The 27,788-nt window shown below is 36.5% G+C and overlaps 1 protein-coding gene across 8 annotated transcripts in view; it reads right to left on the bottom strand.

Moving 5' to 3' along the window:
• PIGN (phosphatidylinositol glycan anchor biosynthesis class N) overlaps nt 1-27,788 on the bottom strand; it is a 246,948-nt gene that overhangs the window by 95,042 nt on the left and 124,118 nt on the right. For 7 of the 8 annotated variants that reach the window (XM_056824243.1, XM_056824245.1, XM_056824244.1 and 4 more), the window contains 3 exons: nt 14,858-14,936; nt 3,390-3,572; nt 923-1,077 (listed from right to left, as the gene is read on the bottom strand). In XM_056824243.1, coding sequence (XP_056680221.1) covers nt 923-1,077; nt 3,390-3,572; nt 14,858-14,936 — 417 coding nt within the window. The remainder of the gene's footprint in view (nt 1-922; nt 1,078-3,389; nt 3,573-14,857; nt 14,937-27,788) is intronic. The other variant, XM_007486856.3, reaches the window with a different exon arrangement.

Genomic DNA, 27,788 nt, shown 5'->3' with positions numbered 1-27,788 from the left:
CTAGCTAGTGAACAGACTGTCGAACTGGGAGTCAAGAAGATCTGACTTGAAATCTTGTTTCAAAAGAATTACTAATTGTGTGACTATGGGGAAGTTACTCAGCCTCAGTTTCTTCATCTTTAAAATAGGGATAGTAATAGCACCTACCTCATAGGATAGTTATGAGGGTAACATATTTGTAAAGGAATTTGGTACTGCATAAATTCTAATTGTTCTTGCAATTTCATCATCATGATGAACATTATTATTCTCCAGAAACCAAGGAGGTATAATTTTAGACCCACAGAACTTTGAAATAGGCAGAAAAATTTAGGAAAAATACTAGAGGTTCTCAAAAGCTTTTTTTGCATGTCAAAAAGCATGCAAATACGATGGTATCAGGGCCAAAGGGCTGAAAAAATGTATTTTAGTATGCTCTGGTATTCTGTGTGCCCAAATACCAAGAGAAAATAGCATTTATTAATGGCCAATAGGTATGTGATTTGCATAGGTTCAATAGAGTAATTTCATTTTCTTAGGTTTTTATTAGTCATTAGAAAAAAGGGAAGTATACAAATATCTTTCAAAGTCTTGACAACATAAAATTAGAACAGAATTTAGAAAAATAAGCAAATATAAGCATGAAAAATGAAGGACAAATATATTTGATGTTTCTAAAATTAACTTCATTTCTAAAATGGCAAGAAATGCAGGAACTTCTGACTAAAAAAGACTATGAAAAAGGAAGTCAAAAGAGTATGTAAGACAGAGATAATGATCTGAAATCATTTAAAGACATCTATTTTGGTGATGAAAGTAAAGTATGGTGATTGGGCAGGAATACAAGATTTAGGAAGACTTGTGATAGAAGTTTAAAAACCTCTAAACTCCAAACTACTTTGCAGATGAGGAAGGAAAAAAGACAGCATCATGTATTACTTACTCTTTGAGAACTGCATACCATATTGGCACCGGTAACAAACAATATATGTAATAGGTCCAGGGACAGGCTTGAATCAGCAGGAAGAATGCTATTAAAACTCCAATAATTACAAAACTGAATGGCAGTAAACAGTGAGGTTTCTGGAAAGCAAACACCTTTTTTAAGACATTAGAAGCCAAGATCACAATACTTTGCTCTGAAAAGAATTTTAGAAGCTGGAGGTAAATTATTATTGTCTTCTAAGGCCCTATTATGGGTGAATTAAGCATTACTGCAAGAAATGCAAAATCTAAAAAATTATAATTTAAAGAATAAAGTAAATTTCATTTAAAGGAATTTTTATAGGAAATACAAAAAAACCCAGAATTTTAAAGTTTTTTTAAGCCAATATTTTGAATTTTTTCCTTGAGAAACAATGTTCCACATTCCAGACCCTTAGGTTTAAAAACTTATCCTGTAAGATTAATGAGTCTTCAATATATGCAAAAAAGATTTCCCTTTTATATTCCTTAAAAATATAGTAGTACATTTACATGATATCATCCAATTAAAATATAATTATTAGCTTTAAAATATAATGGTAATTTCCTTTTCTAAGTAAAAATATCCTAAATCCTTTACCTTCTTTACCTTTACCTACAATATTATTGTATTCAATTTCATATGTAGCTTCTCAAAACTAATATATTTTGCCAACCATACAACAATGTTGATAACCTGCACCTAAAGTTCCAGTGGTAACTTTTCCAGTTTTATGTCTTGCTTTCTCATTATTGGAAGGGAATATCTTGGTTTTTACTTCTAACATCTGGGAATTTCATAAAAGAATTTTCAATTATTATTCCAAAATATTTAGCTTAGAAAGACTTCCTAACCATTTGGATTCTTCCCATAGTACAAGTTTTGGATTTGTTCTGGATTAAATGGGATCATTTTTTTTGCCTTTTTAAATATACATTGAACTTTACTTGTCATGAGCTGGCCATGTCACCAATAAAGCTTTAGCTTCCACTTCTAATTTTAACAACTGCAAATCTGAAGATAGTTTCTTAGGCTTATTTTAATCTTTTATTTAGTAATATTTCACATATCTTAATTTAGTTGAGTAATTATTTTTGGGGCATCTTCTACATTAAAGTCACCTTGCTTGACGCAATAGGGAATATAAAGATAAGTAAAGACACAGTCCCTTGGGGGTAGCTAGGTTGCTCAGTGGATAGAGTGCAGACCAGGAGTCTAGAACTCCTGGATTCAAATTTGACCTCAGGCACTGATCCTAAGCAAGTTACTTAACTCTAATTGTCTAGCCCTTAATGCTCTTCTGCTTTAGAATCAATCAACTCTAAGACAGAAGGTATGAGTTAAAAAAAAAAAAGATAGAGTCTCTTCCTTCAAGGCCCTTACCAACTCACTGGAAAGATAAAGCAAGTACATGAGTAATTATAATTCTAGCTAGTATATAAGTACTGCATAAGTCAGTATAGAAAAAGAACCCAAAGTGATAACTCATTCATTTCTAGGGATTAGAAAAGGCTTCATGGAGGGGTTGATATCAGAGATGGGCCTTGAATAGGTAGGATTTGAATGAGCAAAAATTGAGATGAAAGGAATTCCAAGAGGTTGAGAAAAGTTAAAGGGATAGCAAAGTGTGTTTATAAAAATTAAGTGGTATATTTCAGAAGTCATGTAAAAGAATCTATAGTAGAACTTTTTGAGGTTAGGCTAAAAAAAAATTCAGTTGAAGCCAGATTATGACAGATTATGAAGATCAGATGAATTTGCTTGGCTATTAGAAATTGGCACAGCTTTTGAAGTCAGAAGAATGACAAGATTAGAATTCTATTTTTAGAAAATTACTGAGGTAGAAGAGAACATTTTACACAATGACCATAATCATGTATAAAAAATAACAATGAAACACTTTAGAACACTGATCAAGGCAGTGACTTATAGTGACCTCAGACATGACAAGGGAAACAGATCTCCTACTTCTGACAAAGAAATGGTAGATAATAGGCAAGAATAAAGCATACAACTTCATATTACTGCCAGTGTGTTGATTAGTTTTGCTTGGCTACTTACTGAAAGGAAGAGTATTTTGTGAAGGGAAAGTGGAATCACTGAGAAATATCAGTGGTATGAAAAAAAAAAGAAAAGCATCAACAGAGTATTAAAAAAAAGATTATTTGGGCAGTGTTGTGTAGGATAGTATGTTACTTAGTAAGACATCTGAGTTAAAAATGTTTTATATTCTTTATCAACACCCTCATGTTGTAGGACAATTATCATTTATGTTTCTAGATTGGGAAATAGAGCTATGAGTAAATTTTGGAATAGAGGATTAAGATGAAATTAGTACCTAGCCCAGTGACTTGGGCCTAGCAGGTACAAAACAAACAGCCATTGATTGGATTAAACTCCAGTCCACTTTATGTGACAATAGTGCCTTTATAGGCTTTCAACCTACCTTTCCACTTTTAACAACACTTCTTGTGAGACTAGAATGAGACTTGATAATCATTATAGTAGCAAAAGATATCCATCCAATAAAACCCAAAGCAACACTGATGCCCAAAAAGAATCTGTCATAAGTGTGGTAATATGACAAGCCTTCCAGTGCAAGGTGAATCAGCTTCTTGCAAAGAGAGATCTAGGGAAAAAGAAAAACAAATAGCATGTGACGTGGATAGAATTAGATCAAATGTAATTAATTTATATCCTCATATTGGATCAGAAACCAGGTGTAAACAATCTTGCCATAGCCATAACCTATATATGTCTGCCCATCTTATTTGACTGCTGTCCAAATTCTCCCATTAATTTTCCCTTGAGGGCAATGTCTATCCAATGTGCTAAGGGCTTTCCTTCCATTCTTCTGACATTAAGAAGGGACCAATGTTATCTCTCACTCTCACTATATGACCAACCCATCTTTTTTTTCCTTCCAGTCATTCATCTCTCTAATGCCATACTTTTACACTTCTCCCGTGTAATATGTTATTCCTCATCTGTGACATATTTCAATTTGCTTGTATCAACCACGAACCTCTCCACTGTAAAAATAAATTTGCCAAGTTATAAAATAAAATATTTAGATTGAAAAACTGTTCCAATATAGGTTCAAAACTTTTTAAAAGTGTTTAACTCACCAATCAGGTTCAAACTGTTTGGATACTTTTGATAGAGGTAATCAAAAGTGTCCTCAGTGATGAAGTGAAGCTCATATGTGAACTTCCCTTCAGGGCTAGGTTCAAGGATGCTAAAGAGACTCTTATTACAAACATAAAATGTTTATTGAAATATATAAAGATAAATAAAGGATTTCTAATTCTAAGAGATTCTAAATCCACCCAAATAAACTCCCTGGTTCCGCAAGGAACCACTTCTCCTGTGTTTCACAGGCTGCACTAATCCTCCCTGATCTGACTAACCCAAATTTATACTATCTAAATAAAATTACTGCTAATATCCTTATAAATCTTAACTTCACCTTCAAATTATAAAGTAGCAAAGGCTAGCTGGCTGAGTCTCAACAAGAATCCAGTTAGGACTCTGAGTCTTAACAGAATCAGAGTCCAAACCAAAGACCAGGTTTTTCTTTAGTCTTCTCAGATATAAACCAATCTATAAAAACCACAATAGATAGTCAATAGTGTTTCCCAAGTTAGTAAAGGAAAATACTGAGTTCCTTCAGATCTTTCCCTCAGACAGAGAGAGAGGCAAAGATGTTACCTCCTCCAGCCCTGAGAGAGAGTCTCTGAGAGTGTGTCTCTGCCAACTGCTAGAGAAAAATGGTTATAACTATCAGCAGTTGAAATTAACATGCTCTCTCAGCTCTGCTTCAAACTCCAGTTCTTTTCTCAAGCCAGCCACTTTACTTCTTATCTCTAAACTAATAAAACAATACTTATTTTCGAATATCATCCTTACACCACTGCCTTTTTGTTTTTTAAATCCTTACTTTCCATCTTGGAATCAGTACTGTGTAATGGTTCCAAGGCAGAAGAGCAGTAAGGGCTGGGCAATGGGGGTTAATTGACTCACCCAGGGTCACACATCTAGGTAGTGTCTGAGGTCAGATTTGAACCTAGGATTTCCCAACTATAGGCCTGGCTCTAAATCCACTGAGTCACCCAGCTGCCCCCATCATTGCCCTTTAAGATAAGAAAAGGTTGCCCATTTATGCATCTTTGGTATATAATGAATTTAATATTATTCTCTGGAGTATACTTCTCAATTCAATGACTAACAGTGACTTCAGACATGACAAGGGAAACAGACGAAGTGGCAGTATGGAAGAGGGCATACAACTTCACACACAGACAAGGTATTGATTAGTTTTGCTTGACTTATACTAACTTATTAAATATTTTAAACAATTAAATACTTAGTAAAAGGGAGAATATTTTGAGGGGAGAATGAAATCATTGGTCAGTGGGGGACACAAGAATGGAGTAGGTATTCCATGTGAATAATCTAGGCACTTAATCAAGGATGCAATGGGTACTTATTAAGGAAATTAACTGGCAATCTCCAGGCCATTCCTGGACTTGGGAAACAGGCCAATTAAGTATGCCTATGGGTAGACTCATCAACCTACATATAATATTGATGGTAGAACTCATTTGGGACTCATGTAGGAGTTCAGATAAATTGTTTGGAAGAGATATTTTTCAGGTATCAAGTTGAGAATGTAAGAATTTTTTTTAACCAAGGAAAATCAATTTTATTGAAATAGTTATCAACATTTTTTAAAATCTGAAAATAAATTACTTTTTTGCCTAATTACAGGTAAAAACAACTTTTAACATCTTTTAAAACTTTTGGTTCCTGACTTCTTTCCTTCTCTCCTCCTCAATAAGATGATAAGCAATACAATATAGATTTTACATGTACAATCATGTAAAACATTTTTCCATATTAATCCTTTTGTGGAAAAAACTCAAAAAAAAAATGAAGAAAGTGAAATACAGTATGCTTTGATCAGCCTAAGTTCTTTTTCTAGAAGTAGATGGCATTTTTCATCACAAGTTCTTTAGGATTATCTTGGATCACTATATTGCTGAGAATAACCAAGTTATTCATTTGTTCATTGCACAATATTCAAGTCACCGTACAGTGCTTTCCTACTTCTGCTTACTTCATTCTGAATCAGTATAGGTAAGTCCTTCCAGGTTTTTCAGAAATACACCTGCTTGTCATTTTGTATGGCACAATAGTATTTCAATACAATCATATACTACAACTCAGCCATTAACCAATTGATAGATACCTCCTCACTTTCCAATTCTTTGCCACCACAGAAAGAGCTACTTTAAATATATTTTTTATATATAGTTTTTTTTCCTTTTTGTCTTTTAGATTTTGGGAATACAGACCTAGTAATAATATTGCTGGGACAAAGGGTATGTACTGTTCTATATAGCCCTTTGGGCATAAATTGTTCTCCATAATGATTGAATCAATTCACAACTCCTTCAACAGTGCATTAGTGTCTCAATTTTCTCACATCCTCTCCCCTCCAAGTTTTGTTATCTTCTTTTTGAATACCCATTGTTTCCCCCTGAAAGATTATATTCGGTTTTGCTGAGTTATTATGATAACATAAGATATATGATTCTTGGTTATAGCCCTAACTCCTTTACTCTCTGGAATATCATATTCCAGGTCCATGGTTCCTTTAATATATAACTTGCTAAGTGTTATCCAGAAAGTGGCTCCAGAATATTTGAATTATTTCTTTTTGACTGCTTGCAGTATTTTCTCCTTGAACTGTGAGTTTTGGAATATGGATCTAATATTCTAGTTGTTTTCATTTGGGGATCTATTTCAGGAGGTGATTGGTAGATTCCTTTAATTTCTATTTTATCCTGTTTCTAGATTATCAAGATAGTTTTCCTCGATAATTTCTTGAAAGATGGTGCCTGGACCCCCTCCCCCTTTTTTTTCATGGCTTTTAAGTAGTTAAATAATTCTTAGATTTTATCTTCTAGGTCTATTTTCCAGTTATTTTCCCAATGAGATATTTCACATTTTCTTCTATTTTTAAATTCTTTTGACCTTGTTTCATTATTTCTTGATTTTTCATGGACTCACTAACTTCTACTTGCCCAATTCTACTTTTTAAGGAATTATTTTCTTGAATAAACTTCATTATCTCCTTTTCCACTTTACCTTTCTACTTCTTTTCCTCAATGGATTTTTATATTTCTTTTTCCATGTGGCCAATTCTGCCTTTTAAGAAGTTCTTTTCAGAGGATTTATATGCCTTTTTTACCAATTAGCTTATTCTGTTTTTTAAGATATTATTTTCTTCAGTATTTCTTTGTACCTCCTTTATCAAGCTGTCTACTCTTTTTTCATGATTATTTTAGCACCACACTCATTTGTTTTCACAAGTTTTTTTCTAACTCTCTGATTTTTAATTATTTTTGGGCTTAAGACCAATTTATAGTTTTCTTAGAGGCTTTAGATGCAGCAGACTTGACACTATTGTCTTATTCTGAATTTGTATTTTGGTCTTCCCTGTCACCAAAATAAATTTTATGTTGTTTCTTTTTTTCCCCCTCACATCTAGCCTTTTTCTTTTCTTTGAACTTAAAAACCTATAACAGATAGTCTCCTATTCCTGTGGTGAAGGGGGCACTATTCCAAGTATCAAGTTCTCTTCACAGCTGCTTTCAGAGGCAGGTCTATGGATCTATAAGTTTTCAGTTCTTTCAAGGTGGTATTATCTAATGAGAAGTATGTTTGATACTCTTCTGGCTTATGCTCTGGAATGACACCACAAGTACTCTTTTCCTCCCTGAAACTATGACCAGGGCCTACAAGTACTGAAAGGTACTAGAGTTCCTCTTCACCCCGGAACTGTGATCTGAGACTGTAACCTGGATCTGTGTGCAGGCAATGCCACAGAGACCTACACCCAAAGTCAGCAAAGCAACCCCCATAATTTCCTTCTAACCAAGTGTCCAGCCCACTTACCATCTGTGGCTGAGATATCCTGAAGCTTTTGCCACAGGCCTACACTAATTTGCCTCAGTGGGGCCTGCCTTGGTGTACTAAGGCCAACTTTTATACGCAAATTTGCATTCCACTCGGATCCCAGGTGCCACACACCCCTCATGTTGACCTTCTAAGTTATTTTAGCCTGGAAAAAGAATTTCATTCTATCCTTCTGAGGGTTCTGTCAAATCCAGAATTCATTTTGAGGCATTATATCAAAGTTGTTTGAAGGGTAATTTGGCAGAAATCAGGTAGTCTGTGTACCTTCTCTACCACCTTTGGCTCTGCCCCAAGTGTTTCAAAAAGGAAATAGATCTGGACAAATCACTTATGAAATAACATTCCATGGGAGGATGCAGGCACTAATGGGGGTGGTGCTAGACATGGCAAATAGGTAAATATAATGGGAAAAGCTTGGAAAGAATGCCAAGACTGCATGTGCCTGTATATAATTACCACAGAGAGATTAGGAATAATTGGTATGCTGATAGGTATTAATGGAGGGACTATCTATGCATAAAGAATAATATCTTATCCCTAAGGAAGTAGGGAGTAGATCAATATTAGGCAGGCACAGATGGCAAAATAGACACTTCCTAAAACTATCCCTTAGATGATTATTACATTAGTTTAAATTAAATTGTATGGTCATTTTCAAACTGAAAAAAAAATTTTTGTACAACCTGTGACTGTTTCTGTGCCAAGACTTACAGAATGTTGATAAGAATGGCTATTTGGCTATTTTGAGTTTGCCAGAGATGGGCTCAAATTCTAAGGTTCTTTAGGATCCTTGGGAAAGTGTAAGAAAGAATAGCCTTAGGTCTAGGCCCAAGCTATACTTACTGGTATTAGTGGATTTCTGCACTTGGCAGATTAAAATGGCACAAATAGGGGAAGATGATAAGAGTTTCTTCCACAGGTGGGAATTTTTGGAGAATCATCCAATTAAACAGGGAACTGGAAATTTCATTTTGAGTGTAATAAAATAATATTTTAAAATATTAGAAGAGGTACATCCAGGTAGAAAATATAAGCAACAGGTTTTTCTGCCTACAAATTAATTTTTCCAAATTAATGAGCATCTATATTATTTCTTCCTATCTTCGCACTCTCCTCCCCACCAAAAAAACAAAAACCCTCTTATTAGAAAATATATAAGCAAACATATCCTCACATTGACTCTATCCAAAAAGTGTCTCTTGATATGAGAAGCCAAAGATACTGAGATTCTAACAGAATGAAACAATACAGTTGGTCATTAAGAGAACACATTCTGAAGCAGAAGAGAGCCTATGAATGGAGAGTTGGAAACAACTAGTAATAGGGACCACACCTGTTTGATTCCCTAATGTAAAATTAAAATATTTGAGGCGAAATGAATTATATATGAGAGGCTGAGATATATATGGTTTCTTAAGTCCAAATGGGATAGGATCTCTGTGATTGTGTGTAAGTGCTAATCTGCAAGGCCCAATGGGAGCATGGGAGGAGGAAAAAGAGGAGCTTAGTACATGTGCTATAATTGAAAAGGCACCTCTATATACTAGGGAAAAGCCAAATGATTAAATCTTTGTAGATAGTCTAATTACTTAGCTTAAGGACCACAACATATAGGTTGAAATGGAGAAAAGAAATCAACATGCTCAGCTGAAAGAAGCTGACTTTGACTCATTGCCCAGTTGGACTTTTATTTTATGAAGTAAGGATGAGTAAGTTGGGAATTGTATGCTACTGTCACTCCTTCCTCCCTTGTGGTTAGTCTACACATTTGGAAGAATACTTCATCCTAAATTTTCTGTCAAACTGGAAGATAAATTTCTAGAGTTCTGAGTGCCAGGGCATCACAGTGCACCCCATGACTGTAGACTATCACTCTTGGGTCCACTGATACCTTAACCTATTATACTAAATATAAGATGGGAGATTATTAGAAAGGTCAAAGACTTGAATTGGCTGGCAGGCTAATGAAAGGTACCAGGTAAAGATCATAGTCTGAGAAATACAGGCTGATTAGTCATCTAGTGGATAAGGAAAGTTGGGATGACTTGATTTATCTTCCTTTCCTTTTTTTTCCCCTTTTTTTCTTACTTAGCTAAAGATGTAGCAGTATTCTAAGGCTTTGTTACTGGTTACCTAGGATTACTGTAAAACAGAGAACAGAGGAAAGAAAGAGGGAATAAGTATAGTCAAAAGAATTATAACTACTGCTGGAGGAAAAAAGGGAAATTGAGATGAAGGAAGAAAAGGGACAAAATACAGGATTATTGAAAGCATTAAATATGAAGGAGTATGGGGATCAGATGTGGACATTTTATCTCAATGGGATTTAGTAATTGGGCTAAGATCAGGGCTACTTTGCAAATGTATTGGATTTTAAGGAGAAATGGATCTACTGAGGGGTTACCAAGGAGTTGAGACAAGGGGTAAGAAGAAGAGAAAGGAAAATGGGATGAGAGGATATTTGCTTATCCTTAGGGCAGTCTTTAAACTGACAAAAAGTCATTGTAAGATCAACAAAGCTGAGCTAGACTTGAAGAGTTTGCTAATCTGCTTTCTTGGTGTGTCATACCACATGTGACAAATAAAGATGTGTCTAATGCCAAAATCACTGAGAATCTAAGTTATTCTTGTAAAGATTAAAATTTTAGGGAAGCTGAGGCAGGTGGAAATTAGTTTCTCTCTGCAAGGAGTATTATTTTTTTGAGGTTTATTAAAGGTCAAGGGTTAAAGAAAATACAAGCAAGAGAAGCACATGCTAGGTTGGCCATGAGGCCCACCCAAATTTCACTCACATCATGAGACACGTCTCTTTGCCAGTGGAGCCAGGAAGATAAGAGAGTCCGCCGTGGTGACCCCCTAAATAATGATTTTGCTCTTGGCCCAGGTGAGAACCCAGTGAGATTACAAAGCACTCTGGGGAAGTGGATCAAGGATTTCTGGGCATTGAAGTCCTGGATTCAAGTCCATTTTTCAAATTCGCCATTTGATTCTTATTGGGAAAGGTTTCCCCAAAAAGGATCATGAAAACATAATCAACTTAAAGATTACAATAATTTGAGGATGAGGAGAACAAAACCAATAACTGCTGGACGCATTGACAAAAAGCCAGTTAGGGGGCAGTCCCCTTTCTGGCATGAAAGTATACATACAAATAAATGCTCAATCAGCCACACACAAAGTTCATTCTTGTGCAGCTTGTGGTCTGGAGGCTTTTTCATGGTGTCTTCTCCAACAGTTCAGTTTCTGGATTCAGAGAGGTAGCATCTTTCTTTACTTAAAATTCTTTTTTAAAGGGAATTTAAACTTTGCAATTTAAAATAATATTTTCTTTACATTTCCCCATGTCAGCCCCTAGCTGGCCCTGGGGCTCGCCACAGCCACAGCGGCTGCTCCTTATCCTAGTCTCTTGGTGTGAAGGAGACTGGCAGGAAGGCAGGACCTGGCCATAAAGGTTGCCCTTTGCCCCCGCCCATGGACTCGGATGCTTATCTCCTTTATCTGAGAGCTCTGGAATTTGGCTAAAATATTCCTGGGATTTTTCATGTTGTGATCTTTTGTAGAGGTGATTGATGAGTTCTTCAATTTCTATTTTACTCTCTTGTTCTAGCATATCAGGACAATTTTCCTTAATACTTTCTTGTAAGATAATATGTAGGTTCTTTTCCCTTTTTTTTGGATTGTGGTTTTCAAGTAGCTCAAGAATTTTTTTTAAAATTAGAAATCCTTACCTTTCATTTTGGAATTGATACTAAGAATTGGTTCCTAGGTTGTTGTTGGGGGTAAGAGTGGTAAAGGCTAGGCACTGGGGGAATTAATTGACTTGCCCAAGGTCACACAGCTAGGAAGTGTCTGAGGTTATATTTGAATCCAGGATCTCCCATCTGTAGGCCTGGTTTTCAATCTACTTAGCCATCCTAAATGATCTCTCCTGGATCTATTTTCCAATTATTTTTCCAGTGAAATATTTCACATTTTCTTCCATTTCATTCTTTGGACTTTTGTAAAAATGGACTCGAATCCAGGACTTCAATCCCCAGAAGTCCTTGCTCCACTTCCCCAGAATGCCCTCTAATCTCACTGAGACCTCACCTGGGCCGAGAGTGAGATGGAGTATTTAACCTGGTTGTGAAAAGGCTCTGCTCTTTTTACTTCTGCTTTGGAGCACACGCAGCTCTCCACCTAGCAGGCAAGATGTGAGTGGTCGTGAATAGGCTCTCTGGGCCTAGACACGAGCTTTTCTTACTTGTGTTTTCTTTATATTTTAATCTTCAATAAACCTCATAAAATAATACTCCTTGCAGAGAAAAACTAATTTCTACCTGCCTCAGTCTCCCCCAAAATTTAATTGTTACATTCTGCAACTGCAAGAAGTGAAAATTAATAATCCAGCAATCAACAAGCAATTATGAAATGCTCCCTGTCAACCAGATACTGTGACTGGGGAAATTAAAAAAAAAAGTCTCTTGTATTCATTCCCATCTCTCTTACCTGGGCCATCTACTCATACATTCTTTCAGGGGAAACATATATATATGCACATACATATGTACATATATATGCACACACATATACATGTTTAGGTTTATAATATCAATAATGGCCATGCATTTATATACAAGATAGAAACAAAAGGGGGCAGTTAGGTAGCTTAGGATATAGAGTGCCAGGCCTGGAGATGGGAGGTCTTGGGTCCACATCTGGTCTTAGATGCTTCTAGCTGTGTGACCCTGGACAAGTCACTTAACCCCCCTTGCCAAGCCCTTACTGCTCTTCTGACTTGGAACCAATACACAGGATTGATTCTAAGATAGAAGGTAAGGATTTAAAAAAAACTCACAAACAAGATCATCTTAGAGGGAAGGCTGGGGGCGGCTGGGGACCAGAAAAAAATCTCTTCCAGAATGAATTTTTAGAGCTGAATCTTCGTGTAAAGCAGAGATTCTAAGAGTGGGAGTTGGAGGAGACCATTCTGTGCACTGAGGACAGCTAATATAAAGAAATGGAAGTATATGTGTGCAGAAAGGCAGCTGGGTTACATCATGGTATATAAAGAGAGGAGTAAAGGAAAAGAAGCCTGGATCAAGAATGTGAAAGCTTTAAATGCCAAACAGAGGCATAGACATTTGGCTCTAACAGTAATAGGGAGCCACTGGAGATTAATGAATCAGCATGAGGAAGATCACTCTAGACCCATGATGGTGAACCTATGGCATGTGTGCCAAAAAGGACATGCAGAGCCCTCTCTGTGGGCATATCTACCATCACCTGCCAGAGTTCCTTACTAGAAAGTCAGAGGACTGGGGGGACAACTGCTCCCCTCCCCCTCTCCACACACCTGAGGACATTCCTTACTTCCCCCATCCCTCTCCCCAGCAGCCAATGGGGTCACTTCCTCCCTCCCCTGTCTGGGGTAAGGCCCTGGGAGGGGGAGGTGCGGGGCAGGTGGCAGCCTGTTTAGTCTTTGGTGAAGGTGATTCCCCTGGTGGGGTTGGAGAGGAGCTAGGTTGGAAGAGATTATAGGTCACAATGTGGCACACAACTGGAGGGGTAAAGAGTGCTCAGGCCACTCTTCTCCCCTCTCCAAACATACCTCTCATCACCTGCCCCCCTGCCCAGCATCCAATGGGAGTGTTTCCACCTGCCCTATGTGGGGTAAGGTGGGGTGATGGAGGGGGGTGCACAGTACTGGGTCCCTGGGGGTTGGGGTTGAGGGGCCCAATATTCCATCTCCAAAAGGTTTGCCATCACTGCTCTAGGAGCTGGTGGATGATAGACTGGAGAGGTATGTGAGGGGAAGAGCAATCCAGAGACTGCTGCAATGGCTGGGGGAGAGGGGATGAGGACCTGAGCCAGGGAGGTGGCTGTGGGAGCAGGGAGGTGGGAATGACTATGAGAGACATCATGAGGTAGATAGGACAAGATCTAGTATGTTCTGGGTGAGCGAGAGTGAGGAACTGAATGTAACAGGGACACTAAGACCATGGGTGAATGAGGATGCCCTGGACAGTAATGAGGAAGTTCAGAAGAGTAGATTTAGAGAGGAAGGCAATGAGTTCTATCTTAAACTTTTAAGTCAGAGCTGTCTATCTTGTTTGAAATAGCCAATAGGCAGGTGGTGATGTGGAACTTGGGGTCAGGAGAGAAATCTGCATAGAAATGATAACTGAACCATAGATATGAGCTAAACATAGAGCTACAAGGAAAACTCACAGTTAATAGGGGTGACAGTGTCAATCCATTTTATAATATTCTAAAATTAACATATGCCAACTTGAAAACAGTCCCATTTCCAGAAGGTATGAGAAAGTAATGAAGGCTCATTCTCATCCCAAAATATATAGGATAACAATAAAAGAATCATTTTAGTTCTTTTGAAATCAGTGTAAAGGTTGTTTAGACTTATAAGATATTCATAAATTTCAAAAAATGCAAAACAAAATTATCACATTTTTAAAATTGCAAAGAAATACAAAGTAGTTCTCTATTTTTTGAAAATGAAATAGTATTGTTTCCTACTTTTGAAACTTGGGAACATTAAGGGAAAGAAAAATCCAAGAAAATAGAGGAAATGAAAGCACGCTTCTGCCATAAATTTGTCTTTGACTTCCAATATAAACAGAGAGTCCCAAGCTGGTCTGGTTGCTTTTTTTTTTTAACTCATGTATTTTCCTATAGAAATAACGTTACATTAGAGAGTTAGGTTTCAATGCTAACAAACAAAAATCTTATAATATAGTTTAGTTGAGATATAAAGAACCACTTAATAGATGTAATATTTGTTTGCTTCCCAATAAGAAAGGAATATGGTGTCACACAGCATATACTTCTCTCTTTCCAGGGCTCAATAGAATTCTATTATCTGCTCTCCAAGGATAGTAATGGCCAAATGTATAAGACTTTCAAAAATAAAGGAATATGTATAACCCTTACCACCTCCTGATACTTCTTCTGTTTAAGGTAAGATCTTGCTTTTCCTAAAATCTCAAGCTGACTGGAATCAGAAAGTAACCTATAAAAAACACAATACACTTGTCAAATGTTGCAAACACCAGGTTACCTACAGCATCTAATAACTTTATAGATTGAGAAAGATTTTATCAAATGAGCTTGGGGAGTTTGGAATAGAAGAAAACACCAGGAGAAAGAGGTTCAAGTCATTTTGTTGGATATCAGAGATTCTCAGTTGGAAAAGACATCAGAGACAATCCAGTTCAAATTCTTCTTGAAACATAAATTTACTCTTCAGCATCCACAAACTTGCTTAAGAGCCTCCTATGACAGGGGACTCATTAGCCCTTGAGACAGCCCACTTTGTTTCTGGATCTAATTGTTGGGAAGTTTTTCCTGAAACTGAGCCTCTCAGTAATTTCCATGCATTTATCCTACTAGTAATATACTCTAAGGTCAAGCAAAAAAAAAGGTCACTCCTTTATCCACGTGCTAATCCATCATAATTGGAAGACTGCTATCATGTTGCCCCTCACCCTCCAATAATTCTCTTCCTTCAGCTCATCTTCATATAGATTCAGCTTCTCATAGTTTCAACTCTCTTTGCAATTTTCTTGATAGTGTTCATGTTGAAATGTTTATTTCCCTTTCCCAAAACAAGGATGATGCCTTACACATAACAGGTGTGTCATAAATAATCTGCTGAATAAGGGACTAGGCAATATCTATAAGTGGTTTTTGGACTTGCAAGGATATTAGAGGGAAATTTCTTTTTTTTTTAAACCTTTACCTTCTATCTTAGAACCAATACTGCATATTCTCCAGTGTATTGGTTCTAAGGCAGAAGAATGGTAAGAGCTAGGCAATGGGGACTAAGTGACTTGCCCAGGGTCACACAGCTTGGAAGTGTCTGAGGGCAGATTTGAAACCAGGACCTCCCATCTTTAGACCTGGCTCTCAATCCACTGAGCAACCCAGCTGCTCCACACATACCCCCAGGGGAATTTCTAAGAGGAAAAGGCTATGGAAATTGCATGCAGAAACTAAGGTCTGAAAGGTAAGCTGAGGTCATATTATGAAGGGACTTGAATATTAGGACAAGAATTTTGGATTTTACTTGGTATACAGTGGGGAAATAATTGGAGGTATTGATATAGTGATCAGAGCTGTGCATGACAAAGATTAATTAGGTGGTGGGTATAAAATAGCCAGGATTAGCTTTACTCCCTTATTATCATAAGAGATATCTATGAAAGTTTTGGGGACATTTTGCTTGAGAATACACAAAATTCATTTTATAACTCATGAAGCTCCAAAATGTGAGGCACACCATAATCAGAAAACTTTGCTTTTATCTAAAGACAGCTTAAACCTAAATTTAATAATTTAAAAGAATATTAATTCTATTAGTAACAGTCTAAAAAATAGTAATTACTTTACAATATTTTAAGCATATCTCTTTACCACTACAACTGCTTAGTTTTTCCTTGCTTTCATTTTGAAAAGCAAAGAGATACAGAGAACTTGGAATGGATTCAGAAAAATGGCAAAAAGGATTAAAGGAAAGAAAATTATCTTTTCCTTGTGAGAAGGTTAAAGATACTAAATAATTTAGCATGGAAGAGAGAGGCTTCTGGTGGGGGGAGGGATTGTCTCCATGTGCATTAAGAATTATTATAGAGAGGATACTGATTCTGATTAGTGATTCTCTACCTGCCCTAAAGAGAGTAAATGGCCTTAAACTATAGTATTTGGAATTGTGTTTAGATATAAGGAAAAATTTCCTTACATTGAAGGAAGTTTAGCCTTTGGAATCTACTTTTCTATAATGAATGTTGAATTGAATTGAAAATACTCAAAGGAAGCACAGATTCATGTGCCTCAGATTGTATAGGCATCAATATTCAAAATCCCTTCTTGTCAAGTGTTACTCATTCAACAACCACATGTAATGCATTAGAATGGACCATATTAAATATGAATGTATCAGCTATGATGCAGGTGGGCAAAAGAATGTAAAACTATGAAAGAAGGTTCTGGTAGGAACTGAGCTTCTAATCAGGGTACATTTGATTATTCATGCAGCTTTGCAATATATCTTGCCAGATAACCTTGAGTTGATGAAAAAAAGAGAGAAAGAAAAGATTAAGGCAAGATAAAAGCATAAAAATACAGATATGATCATATTGATAATAATAATAAGTAGAAATATGGACCAATGCTTAGACTAATCAACTGATGGAAGAAGACAAAAGAGGAGACTTTATTTCATGTTAATGTATTGATAATTCCAAATAGGAATTCCAAACTGATCATTCCAAAATAGGAATAAGTATTCAAAAATTCAAGGACTTCCTAAAAACCAAGATGAAAAATGACAGAATTCCAGGGAATATAGCTGTATGATGGAAAACATTTATTTTTTTGAAAATTGTATTTAGTCAATTTAGAACATTATTCCTTGGTTACAAGAACCATATTCTTTCCCTACCTCCCCTATCCCTATCCCTTCCTGTAGCCGACATGAAATTCCACTGGGTTTTACATGTGTCCTTGATCAGACCCTATTTCTATGTTGTTGACGTTTGCACTAGGATGATCATTCCCCAGCTATATCCCCATTGACCCTTATGATCAAGCAGTTATTTTTTCTTCTGTGTTTCTACTCCCACAGTTTTTCCTCTGAATGTGGATAGTGTTCTTTCTCATAAATCCCTTGGACTTGTTCAGGATCACTACAGTGTATTAGTCTCTGTGTACAATGTTCTCCTGGTTCTGCTCCTTTCACTCTGCATCACTTCCTGGAGGTCATTCCAGTTTGCACGGAATTCCTCCAGTTCATTATTCCTTTGAGCACAATAGTATTCCATCACCAACATATACCACAATTTGTTCAGCCATTCCCCAATTGAAGGGCATCCCCTCATTTTCCAATTTTTTGCCACCACAAAGAGTTTGGCTATGAATATTCTTGTACAAGTCTTTTTAATCATTATCAAAGGGCAGATGGTCTTTTATTGGCCTTTGGGCATAGTTCCAGATTCTCCTCCAGAATGGTTGGATCAATTCACAACTCCACCAGCAATGCATTAATGTCCCAACTTTGCCATATCCCCTCCAGCATATGATGGAAATATTTAAAGAGAAAAATTTGTGAGAGGTGAGAGAAAATGCTTTTTACAACTGTGTCAGCTTTGTGATTTAAGTGTTCAATCTAGGATGGATTTGCAGAGCTATTACAACATAAAACTTGTTTGGCTCTCATTAGTAACTCTATATCCAGAACTGGGGAAAAAAAAAACTTCTTTAAAAAATGAGCTTTAGTTTACTTTATATGTTGGCAAAATACTGAACAACCATACAAAATGGCTACTGAAATGATTAAGTCAACCATAGCAAATTCAGTGAACCCTAGAAACTGAATTTCTTTTGACCAGGGACTAAACACAAACTAGGAAGCTCTCATGAGTCACATACTATAATATACATGGGAGTGCTTCTGTTTTGCTTTAAAATAATTTAAAATCTGATAGTCATCACTAAGCTTCTACTTAAAAAAAAATCTTACCTTCTTTCTTAGGATCAATACTGTATAGGCAATGAGGGTTACATGATTTGCCTAGGGTCACACAGCTAGGAAGTATCTGAGACTGAATTTGAATCTCGGACCTCCTGCTTCTAAACCTGGCTCTCAATCCACTGAGCCACAACTACTCCCCAAACTTCTACTTTTTTTTAGGAAGTGCATAAAGATGCATATGACAATTTAAACAACTTTAAAAAAAATGAAGAACAGAACTGTAAAATTGTCTAATTAAGCAAAGGGCAAAGTGACTGTTACTGTTTAAGAGCAAAACTGTAATTGTAAATATTTTAGTAATAATATTTTGTTTTCTCCCAATTACATGTAAAAACAATTTTTATCATTCATTTAAAAAATTTTGAGTTTTGAAATTCTCTCCTTCCTTCCCACCCTCCTTTCATTAATCCCTCCCCTTCCTTTCCTCTTCCCTGAAATGGTAAGCAATCTGATGTAGATTTTATATGTGCAATCATATAAAACATTTTTCCATATTGGTCATTTTGTGGAAGAGATCTCAAACAGAAAAGAAGGGAAAAAAAGAAAGTGAAATACAGTATGTTTTGATTTACATTCAGTTTCCATCAGTTTTTTCTCAGAGGGCAGATTGCATTTTTTTATCCTGAGTCTCTGGGATTGTCTCAGCATTGCTGAGAATAATAGGTCATTCACAGTTCTTCGTCAAAAAATATTGCTATTACTATGTACAGTGTTCTTCTGGTTCTGATCACTTCACTTTTCATCAGTTCATATAAGTCCAGATTTTTCCAAAATCATTCTGTTTGTCATTTCTTATCGCACAATAATATTCCATTACAATTATATACCACAACTTGTTCAGCTACTTCCCAATTGATGGACAACCCCTCAATATCCAATTCTTTGCTACCACTGTATAATTTGTACAAACAAGTCCTTTTCCCTATGATAAAATTAAAATTCTCTGGAGACAGAATCTTAATTTATAATTATTTATTAAATAAATTAAGAGTGGGTGGGAGAAAGAAAAGGCCTCTTGTCATGTGTGGATGACGGTTCCCTTATCAAACCTCTGCCAAGTACCAGAGCTGCCAGCCCAATATCTTCTCATTCTGAATTCCTAGTCCAAGAGCCCTCTTTCCTTTCCCCAAATCCTTTTTTAAGTTATTTGTGACATCACTTTTATGAATTCCTCTAATTTGGTGGACTCTGATGTCAGTCTGGATCAGAGACAGGTCTACTAGATGCCAGGCCATCACATAAGACAAGAGGAAAGCATCTTCCAAGCTCTGGGGAGGCCTCTGGCATCCCTCCAGAGTGCACATGTCCCCTGATTAAAGTAGTCTGTTGACAGATAAGCACCCCGGGTTTGTTCTTAATTCAATCAAAAGGTGGGGTTGAATTGTAACCAAATTCAATCAGGGAATATTTTCAAACTCAATATGTAACATCCCCCTTTTAAACTTTCATTGTGTCAACAAAAACAAAAAAAGGACATAGGCTAATATTAAGTTTTCACACTTAAAAAAATTTCTTTGGGATATGGCTCTAGTAGAGGTATTGCTGGATCAAAAGGTATCAAAATTGATCTCCAGGAGGCTAAATCAGATCACAACTCTTAACAACAGTGCATCAGTGTCCCAATTTTCCCACATTCCCTCTAACATTTATTCTTTTCCTTTTCTTTCATATTAGTCAATCTGATAGGTGTGAAATACCTCAGACTTGTTTTAATTTGTATTTCTCTAATCAAGAGTGATTTAGGGCATTGTGAATTTTTTTAAAGCACTCAGCATGCTATTGGAAAAAGAAATCTAGACTGGAGTCAAAAGACTTGGATTCAAATCTCTGTTCTGCTATTTACTATTCTTGTAGCCATAGGTTTAAAAAAAATTACATTTTTATTTTCACCAACATCTATTTCCTTTGTAATCACCATGTACTTTAGGCATTTGAAAACATTAATCTGAAATGCATCAGTTTTCTCAAATCTGAAATGAAGAGTTTGGAGGAGAGAGGGCTTCCTGGCCCTTTTGTTTCTAGGACTCCTTTGGCAGCTCAGTGAAGCCCATGAACTCCTTCCTTTTCAGATGCCTCCCACTCCCTCTTTCCCAATACCTCATTCCTCAATTCAATTGCCCTACTCTTCATTTGTTCCCTTAGATTAAACAACTGTTCATAAGAGCAAGTGACTGGCTTCATAGTATCCAAGAAAGGAAGGAGACTTTGAAGACTAGGGGGAGGGAAGTTAATTTCTCTCAGAGAGGGAGAAGCTGCTGGTATCATACTGGTTTCAACCAAGTCTGAGGGAACAGAAGTTTGTGATCTCGAAGGCAGCTGGAGTGGGGTTTGCCAGGGAGAAGAGAGAGGGAAATCAACCCATCCCCTTTCTCTTTCTACTTGACTCCATTCCACCTCTACCTTACTCTGGTTCTGACTCAGTAGGGAGACTCCATTCTCTCTCTCTCTCTCTCTCTCTCTCTCTAAATATATATATATATATATTAATATATATATATTAAATATATATATATTAATATATATATTATATATATATGTAATATATATACATATATTACAGGCTGTAGGATTTCTTTTGGAAAGTGACAGTCATTAGTAATTTAGCCTCCACCCAGTACTCCTAGATCCTAGTTATTTTTCTTTGTTGTGCTCCTGAAAAAAAGTAATAAACATAACTTAAGGGATCTTCTAAAGTTTCTTTAATCTCTACATTTCCAGGAGCTTAGAATTATTCTTTAAAATAAATTTGACATCATTTACATGGTTTTAAAAAGATAATAAACTGCTTCATTGCATGAATATTATGTAAATTTATAAATGAGCTAATTATTTCTAAAATTTTATAAATAAAACCATATGAGATGCTAATTTAAAATATATCTATATTTTATAATATATATTAAATATAAATATATAAAATATATAAAATTAGTGTTTCTATCTCAGTCTTCACACCTGACACTGGAATGCAGTGATTAAATGAAATTACTATATCTGTTTCAAAGGAACATACTAGCCAACAGGGTCAGGAAACTATGGTTCATATATGATCTGTTTTTGTACAGTCCTTCCAGCTAAGAATGGTTTTTACATTTAAAAATAAGTATATATTTTTAAAAATTTAGGTCATTCCAAGGGCTATATTTGGCCCCCTGGCTATAGCTTGTCCATTTGGTGATTAACTGTCTTTGACAGTTTAATTTTAACTTATGTAGCACCTTGAAGCAAAAACTTGAGAAAAAAATTTAAATGGAAGATGGTGACATCTGTATTAATAAGTTCTATGATGTAGTAAATAGAGAAATAGGCTTGAAACTGGAAAGGCCTGGGTAAATCACTTAACCTTTTAGTGACCTAGGCTACCTTCTAAAACCACAAATTGCAGAGAAGTTGCTAACCTGGATTAAGTAGAGGGAGTTTCCGTACACGGGAGTTCATTCTACTTATGAAATCATAAGTGTAGTCCCTATCTCTATTATTGAATAAAATTTACCACCTTGTCATGTGAAGTGAGGTAAACTAAGTCATTGACCAGAAGAATCTCTTTTTCCCCTGGGAAAGTAGAAATCAGAAATGAGCTTTCCTGTGAAAGTCAGTCAACCCAGATAGTTAGCATCCATGAGAAAATAACGTCCTTAGTACCAGCAGCTAGGATAAGATACTCAAGGAATGCCTTGTACCCCTTGCCACCAACCAATTTAGCTTCTAGACGATAAGGTTGCTTGCTTCATCAAGGTTATGTCTCATAATGAACATTGTTTTCTTTGCATCTTGTTCCCTATAAAAACTGCATTGTAACTTCAGTTTGGTGCAACTTTCACCAGAAAGGTTGCCCCTGGTCAATTAGGTATGTAATAAATAATATTGGTTCCATTAATTGAACTTGTGGGTGTCCAGACTCACTTTATGAAGTGCTCCACTTCATTGTAATTAATACATACGTGTGTTTGTATATACACATATGATAAACATATCACATAGTTAGACTATTTCACAAACCATTTTTCAGAATATAGCTATGAACCAAATGCTGAACAAGGTACTAAGGATTGTTGTTCTTCAGCCATTCAGTCATGTCCTTCTCTTCATGATCCCATGGACCACAGCATGAGAGACCCATCTATCTCCTACCATCTCATGAAATCAGTCCAAGATCATGTTTATCATTTCCATGCACTCTATCCATCTTATTCTTCAATCTTTCACCAGGGCAAGTCCTGTCTTCTCATTACGTGGCAAACATATTTGATCTTCCAGTGAATAGTCTGAATTAATTTAAGTATTGGCTGATTTGATTTCTTTGCTGTCCAAAGGACTCTCAAAGTCTTCTCCAGCATCACAATTCAAAAGCGTTGATTCTGCATAACTTACTTGTCCTTTTAATCGAACTCTAAAAGCTCTACATTGTGTTACAAGGGAATCACTTTAAAAGACTGATATATATTAATTTAAGGTCGCCAAGGAATCAGCTATGTAATTCCTAAATGAAAAAACTCAAGTCAGCCGTCAGCCTTTTTTGGAGTTTAATTACAATAGGAGCAAGAAAGGAATTAGAGATATATATAGAGAGAGAGAAAGGGGAGAGAAGGGAATAGGGCTTAAATACCCCTTCTGTATAGGCTGGGCCAAAAGGCCCAAGCCCTTAGATAGCTGGGCAAAGAAAAGAGATCAGTCCCTATTACTCACGTGTCCAAAATGGAGAAACAGTCTCAGAGGCCCCCACCTTCAGCTTCCTTCAGAGCAAGCTTTCTCAGAGCCCAGGAACCACACCGACCAAAAACTCAATCCTCCCCTCCCTCCAGTCTCCAGACCCTCCTATCTTTAAGGACACCATCCAAGTTGCCTCCCCTCAGTCCTCACATCTACCAATCACTCTTCATCAATTTCCCTGTCAATGGAGGCTCTCGCTTAACCCAGGACCGCCCAGAGGTTTCTGGCTTTTGCACATGTCTGTTGAAGGTCATATTTTTCAAATGATTAAATCTATACTCCTTTGCTACAGCCCTTTCTAAATCCTGTTAACTTGAGTATGGTAGAGATTGGAATAATTAAATTTTGATCTAGGCTGCAGCCCTTACTCAATCCTATTAGGACTGAATAGGGTGGAGTATCTCCATTGTATCAATTCTAAAATCAATCAAGACTCAAAGAAATTCCTGTTCTATGCTCAAGCATAGGTCAAAGTCCTTTCCATTGTTCAGCAAAAGGGTTTCTGTCCTAAAGTAATCTTAAGAAGGGAAGAGAAGGAACCTCCCATGCCAATGGAGTTCCCATTCCAATAGACTATCAGTAAGAAATTTTCCAAGTATGAAATATCCCAATGGTGAAATTTTCAACAATTATAAGTCTAAGGAAATTTGAGGTTTACAATTGCTAGTAGAAAAACCACACCTTTGACAATACAAAACTGTCAGCAAGGTGAGGTCTCTGCTTTTTAGTATGCTTTCCAGATTTGCCATGGTTTTCCTTTGAAGGCTCAAGTGTCTTTTAATTTCATGGCTGTGGCCACCATCTGCCGTGATAATTTAACCCAAGAATATAAAATCTGGTATTGCTTCCATTTCTTCTCCCTCAATTTGGCAGGAAGCAATGGGACCAATTGCCAAGATTTTAGGGTTTTGATGTTAAAATTCAAACCAGCTTTTGTACTCTCCTCTTTGAGTAATTCCTTAATTCTTCGCTTTCTGATCAGGGATATTATCTGTATACCTGAATTGTTAATATTTCCCCTGAACCTTGATTCTGGCTTTTGATTCATCCAGCCTGGCATTTTCTGTGATGAACTTTGCATATAAGTTGAATAAATAATGGACTTAAGGACTCCTTTTCCAATCTTAAAACATTAATTGTTTCATGTTTGGTTCTAATTGTTGCTTCTAGACCTACAAATACGTCCATCTAGGGACAAGGAAGATGATCTGGTATTTCTATCTCTTTTGAGGACTTGCCACTATTGTTGTTATCAAAGTCAAAGACTTCAGAATAGTCAATGAAGCAGAAGTAAATGTTTTTCTTTTTTATTTTTTTACACGTCTCATTGTTCAAAACCTATTTACATATTATCAATATTTGTAATAGAGTGATCAATTAAAGTAAACATTTCCAATAATATCCCCATCAAATGTTGTGATCAATCATATCTTTCTCTTCTGTGTTTCTACTCCCACGGTACTTTCTCTGGATGGGGATAGCATTCTTTCTCATAAGTCCCTTAGAATTGTCCTAGATCATTGCATTGCTGCTAGTAGAGAAGTCCATTATATTCGATTGTATCTGTGTATAATGTTCTACTGGTTCTGCTCCTTTTGCTCTGCATCAATTCCTGGAGGTCGTTCTGTTTCACATGGAATTCCTCCATTTCTTTATTACTGTCAGCACAATAGTATTCCATCACCATCAGATACCATAGTTTGTTCAGCCACTCTCCAATAGATGGACACCCCCTCATTTTCCAATTTATTGCCACCACAAAGAGAGTGGCTATAAATATTTTTTGTGCATGTATTTTTCCTTATTATCTCTTTGGGGTACAAACCCAACAGTGGTATAGCTGGATCAAGGGGCACACAGTCTTTTAAAGCCCTTTGGGCATAGTTCCAGATTGCATTTCAGAATGGTAGGATCAAGTCACAACTCCACCAGCAATGCATTAGTGTCCCCATTTTGCCACAGCTCCTCCAACATTTATCACTTTCCTTTACTGTCATATTGGACAATCTGCTAGGTGTGAGGTGGTACCTCAGAGTTGTTTTGATTTGCATTTCTCCAATCATGAGAGATTTAGAACACTTTTTCATGTGTGTAAAAATGGTGGTTCCTTAGGTGAAAATAAAGGTTCTTTCCACTGATTATGATGGTGTTTCAGTGGAGTTTAGAGCATTTATGGAGCAGGATCAGTATATGAGAAAGTCAAAGCTTGACTGAAGCTAGCATCTGTTTCCCTTTCTCCTCCTTGAGGGAGGCAGTTCTCAGTTGCAGCACTAGGTTCTCTGAGGAAATGACTGGAGGGGAACTGAAGACAGGCTTCCCCTACCAACTAAACCTAAAGATGTTCTCAGTTCCTCTCCCACAGAGAGGATCTAGAGGCAAATTCCAGCGCAGGCTTTAGCTCAGAGGGGGTTGGCTCAAATAACTCTCTATTGTTCTTGTATCATATAACCTTTCAAACCTATATCAAGAGGCTTAGCAAAGTCTGACTGCTTTATAAAGGTTTTAATGAAGGATCTTAAGTAAGCTGGGTGAAGGAAGGTGGGTATTATGGTTACCCTAATGTTCTCTACCTGGTTCCTCACCTGGGGAGCAAGGATTTTGCAACATTAAGCTTCTCTGGCCCATTTCCCCAATTAAATAACCCCACTATAATTTTATTTAACTAACTGGCCTAAGAAACTACCAAGGGATAGGTGCTAGTAGATTGGAAGGGCAAGGGAGCTGGGCTGTTTCCCCCTGAGAGTCCACAGCCCCCCTTTGCGGTTTGAGATATCTTCTTCTCAGTTAAGAAGGAGTTGGAGAAATCATATTGAAGAAAGATCTCTAGTAAGCTTGAATGTAGGAACAGGATCCTCTCAGGTGGCTTTCAGTAAATACTCAGCCCAGAACAGGTCCTGTCAGGTCAAGGGCCCAGTTCAGAAGCCCCTAGAATTCTCCAGCTCTACCTCAGGTCACTTTTCTTCCCAGAATCTTTTGCTTTCCAAGTAACATTTTCTCTCCCTCACCCTGATGCCAAAATTCCAAAAATCTTACCATGCACCCATTCTTACATGTGCTTCATTGATAGTTTGTATTTCTTTATCCAAAAAATGTCTATCCATGTCCCTTCTCTTGTACAATTGATTTAGCACCTTATAAATTTAAGAAATTAGACTGTTGTCAGAGATTTTTGTTATATCTTTTCCAGATTTGTTGCTTCTTTTCTAATTTTGGTTGCATTGGTTTTGCTTGTACAAAACCTTTTTAATTTAATGTAACCAAAATTATTCATTTTACATTTTGTAATAGTCTCTATCTCTTGCTTGGTCTTAAATTCTTTCCTTTCCCATAGATCTGACAGGTATACTAGTCTATGTTCACCTAATTTCCCTCTTTATATTAAAGTCATTTATCCATTCTGATTTTATCTTGGTATAGGGAGTGAGATGTTGATCTAAACCTAATCTCTCCCATACTGTTTTCCAGTTTTTGTCAAAGAGTGGGTTCTCGTCCCAAAAGCTGGGATCTTTGAGTTTATCATCTACTATCTTGCTGAGGACATTTATACCAAGTCTATTCCATTGATCCTCCCTTCTCTTTCTTAGCCAGTAGCATACTGTTTTGATGACCATTACTTTATAGTACAGTTTAAGATCTGGTACTGCTGAGTCCCTGTTCTTCACATTTTATTTTTCATTAGTTCCCTTGTTATTCGTGACTTTTTGTTCTTCCAAATAAACTTTGTTATAATTCTTTCTAATTCAATAAAAAAGTTTCTTGGAAGTTTGATAGGTATGACACTGAATAAGTAAATTAATTTGGGTAGGATTGTCATTTTTATTGTTAGCTCATCCTGCCCATGAGAAATTAATGTTTTTCCAATTGTTTAGATCTAGTTTTAATTATGTGGAAAGTGTTTTGTAGTTGTGTTCATATAATTCCTGTGTTTGTCTTGATAATTGGATTCCCGAATATTTTATATTATCTAGGGTGATTTTAAATGGAATTTTTCTTCTGACTCTTGCTGCTGATTTGGGTTGGAAATATATAGAAATGCTGATGATTTATGTGGGTTTATTTTTGTATCCTACAGCTTTGCTAAAGTTGTTGATTATTTCCACTCGTTTTTTGGTTGATTCTCTAGGATTCTTTAAGTAGGCCATCATATCATCTGCAAAGAGTGAGAGTTGAGTCTCTTCATTACCTATTTTAATCCCTTTGATTCCTTTTTACTCTCTAATTGCTGCTGCTAGAATTTCTAGTACAATGTTAAATAATACAGGTGATAATGGGGATCCTTGATTCACTCCTGATTTTATTGGGAAGGCTTCTAACTAATTCCCATTGTAGATGTTGCTTGCTGATGATTTCAAATATATACTGTTTATTATTTTTAGGAAAGGCCCATCTATTCCTATACTTTCTAGTGTTTTCAAAAGGAACAAGTGTTGTATTTTGTCAAAGACTTTTTCTGCATCTATTGAGATAATCATGTGATTTCTGTTGGTTTGGTTGGTGATATGGTCAATTATGTGAATAGTTTTCCTAATATTAAACCATCCTTGAATTCTCGGTATAAATCCCACCCAATCATAGTGAATAACCCTTGTGATAACTTTCTGGAGACTTTTTGCTAGTATTCTA

The sequence above is a fragment of the Monodelphis domestica genome, chromosome 3 (assembly GCF_027887165.1).
Source record: "Monodelphis domestica isolate mMonDom1 chromosome 3, mMonDom1.pri, whole genome shotgun sequence".
Taxonomy (NCBI): Eukaryota; Metazoa; Chordata; class Mammalia; order Didelphimorphia; family Didelphidae; genus Monodelphis; species Monodelphis domestica.
The sequence above is the reverse complement of the archived record's forward strand: the minus strand, read 5'-3'. Positions and strand labels throughout refer to the sequence as shown.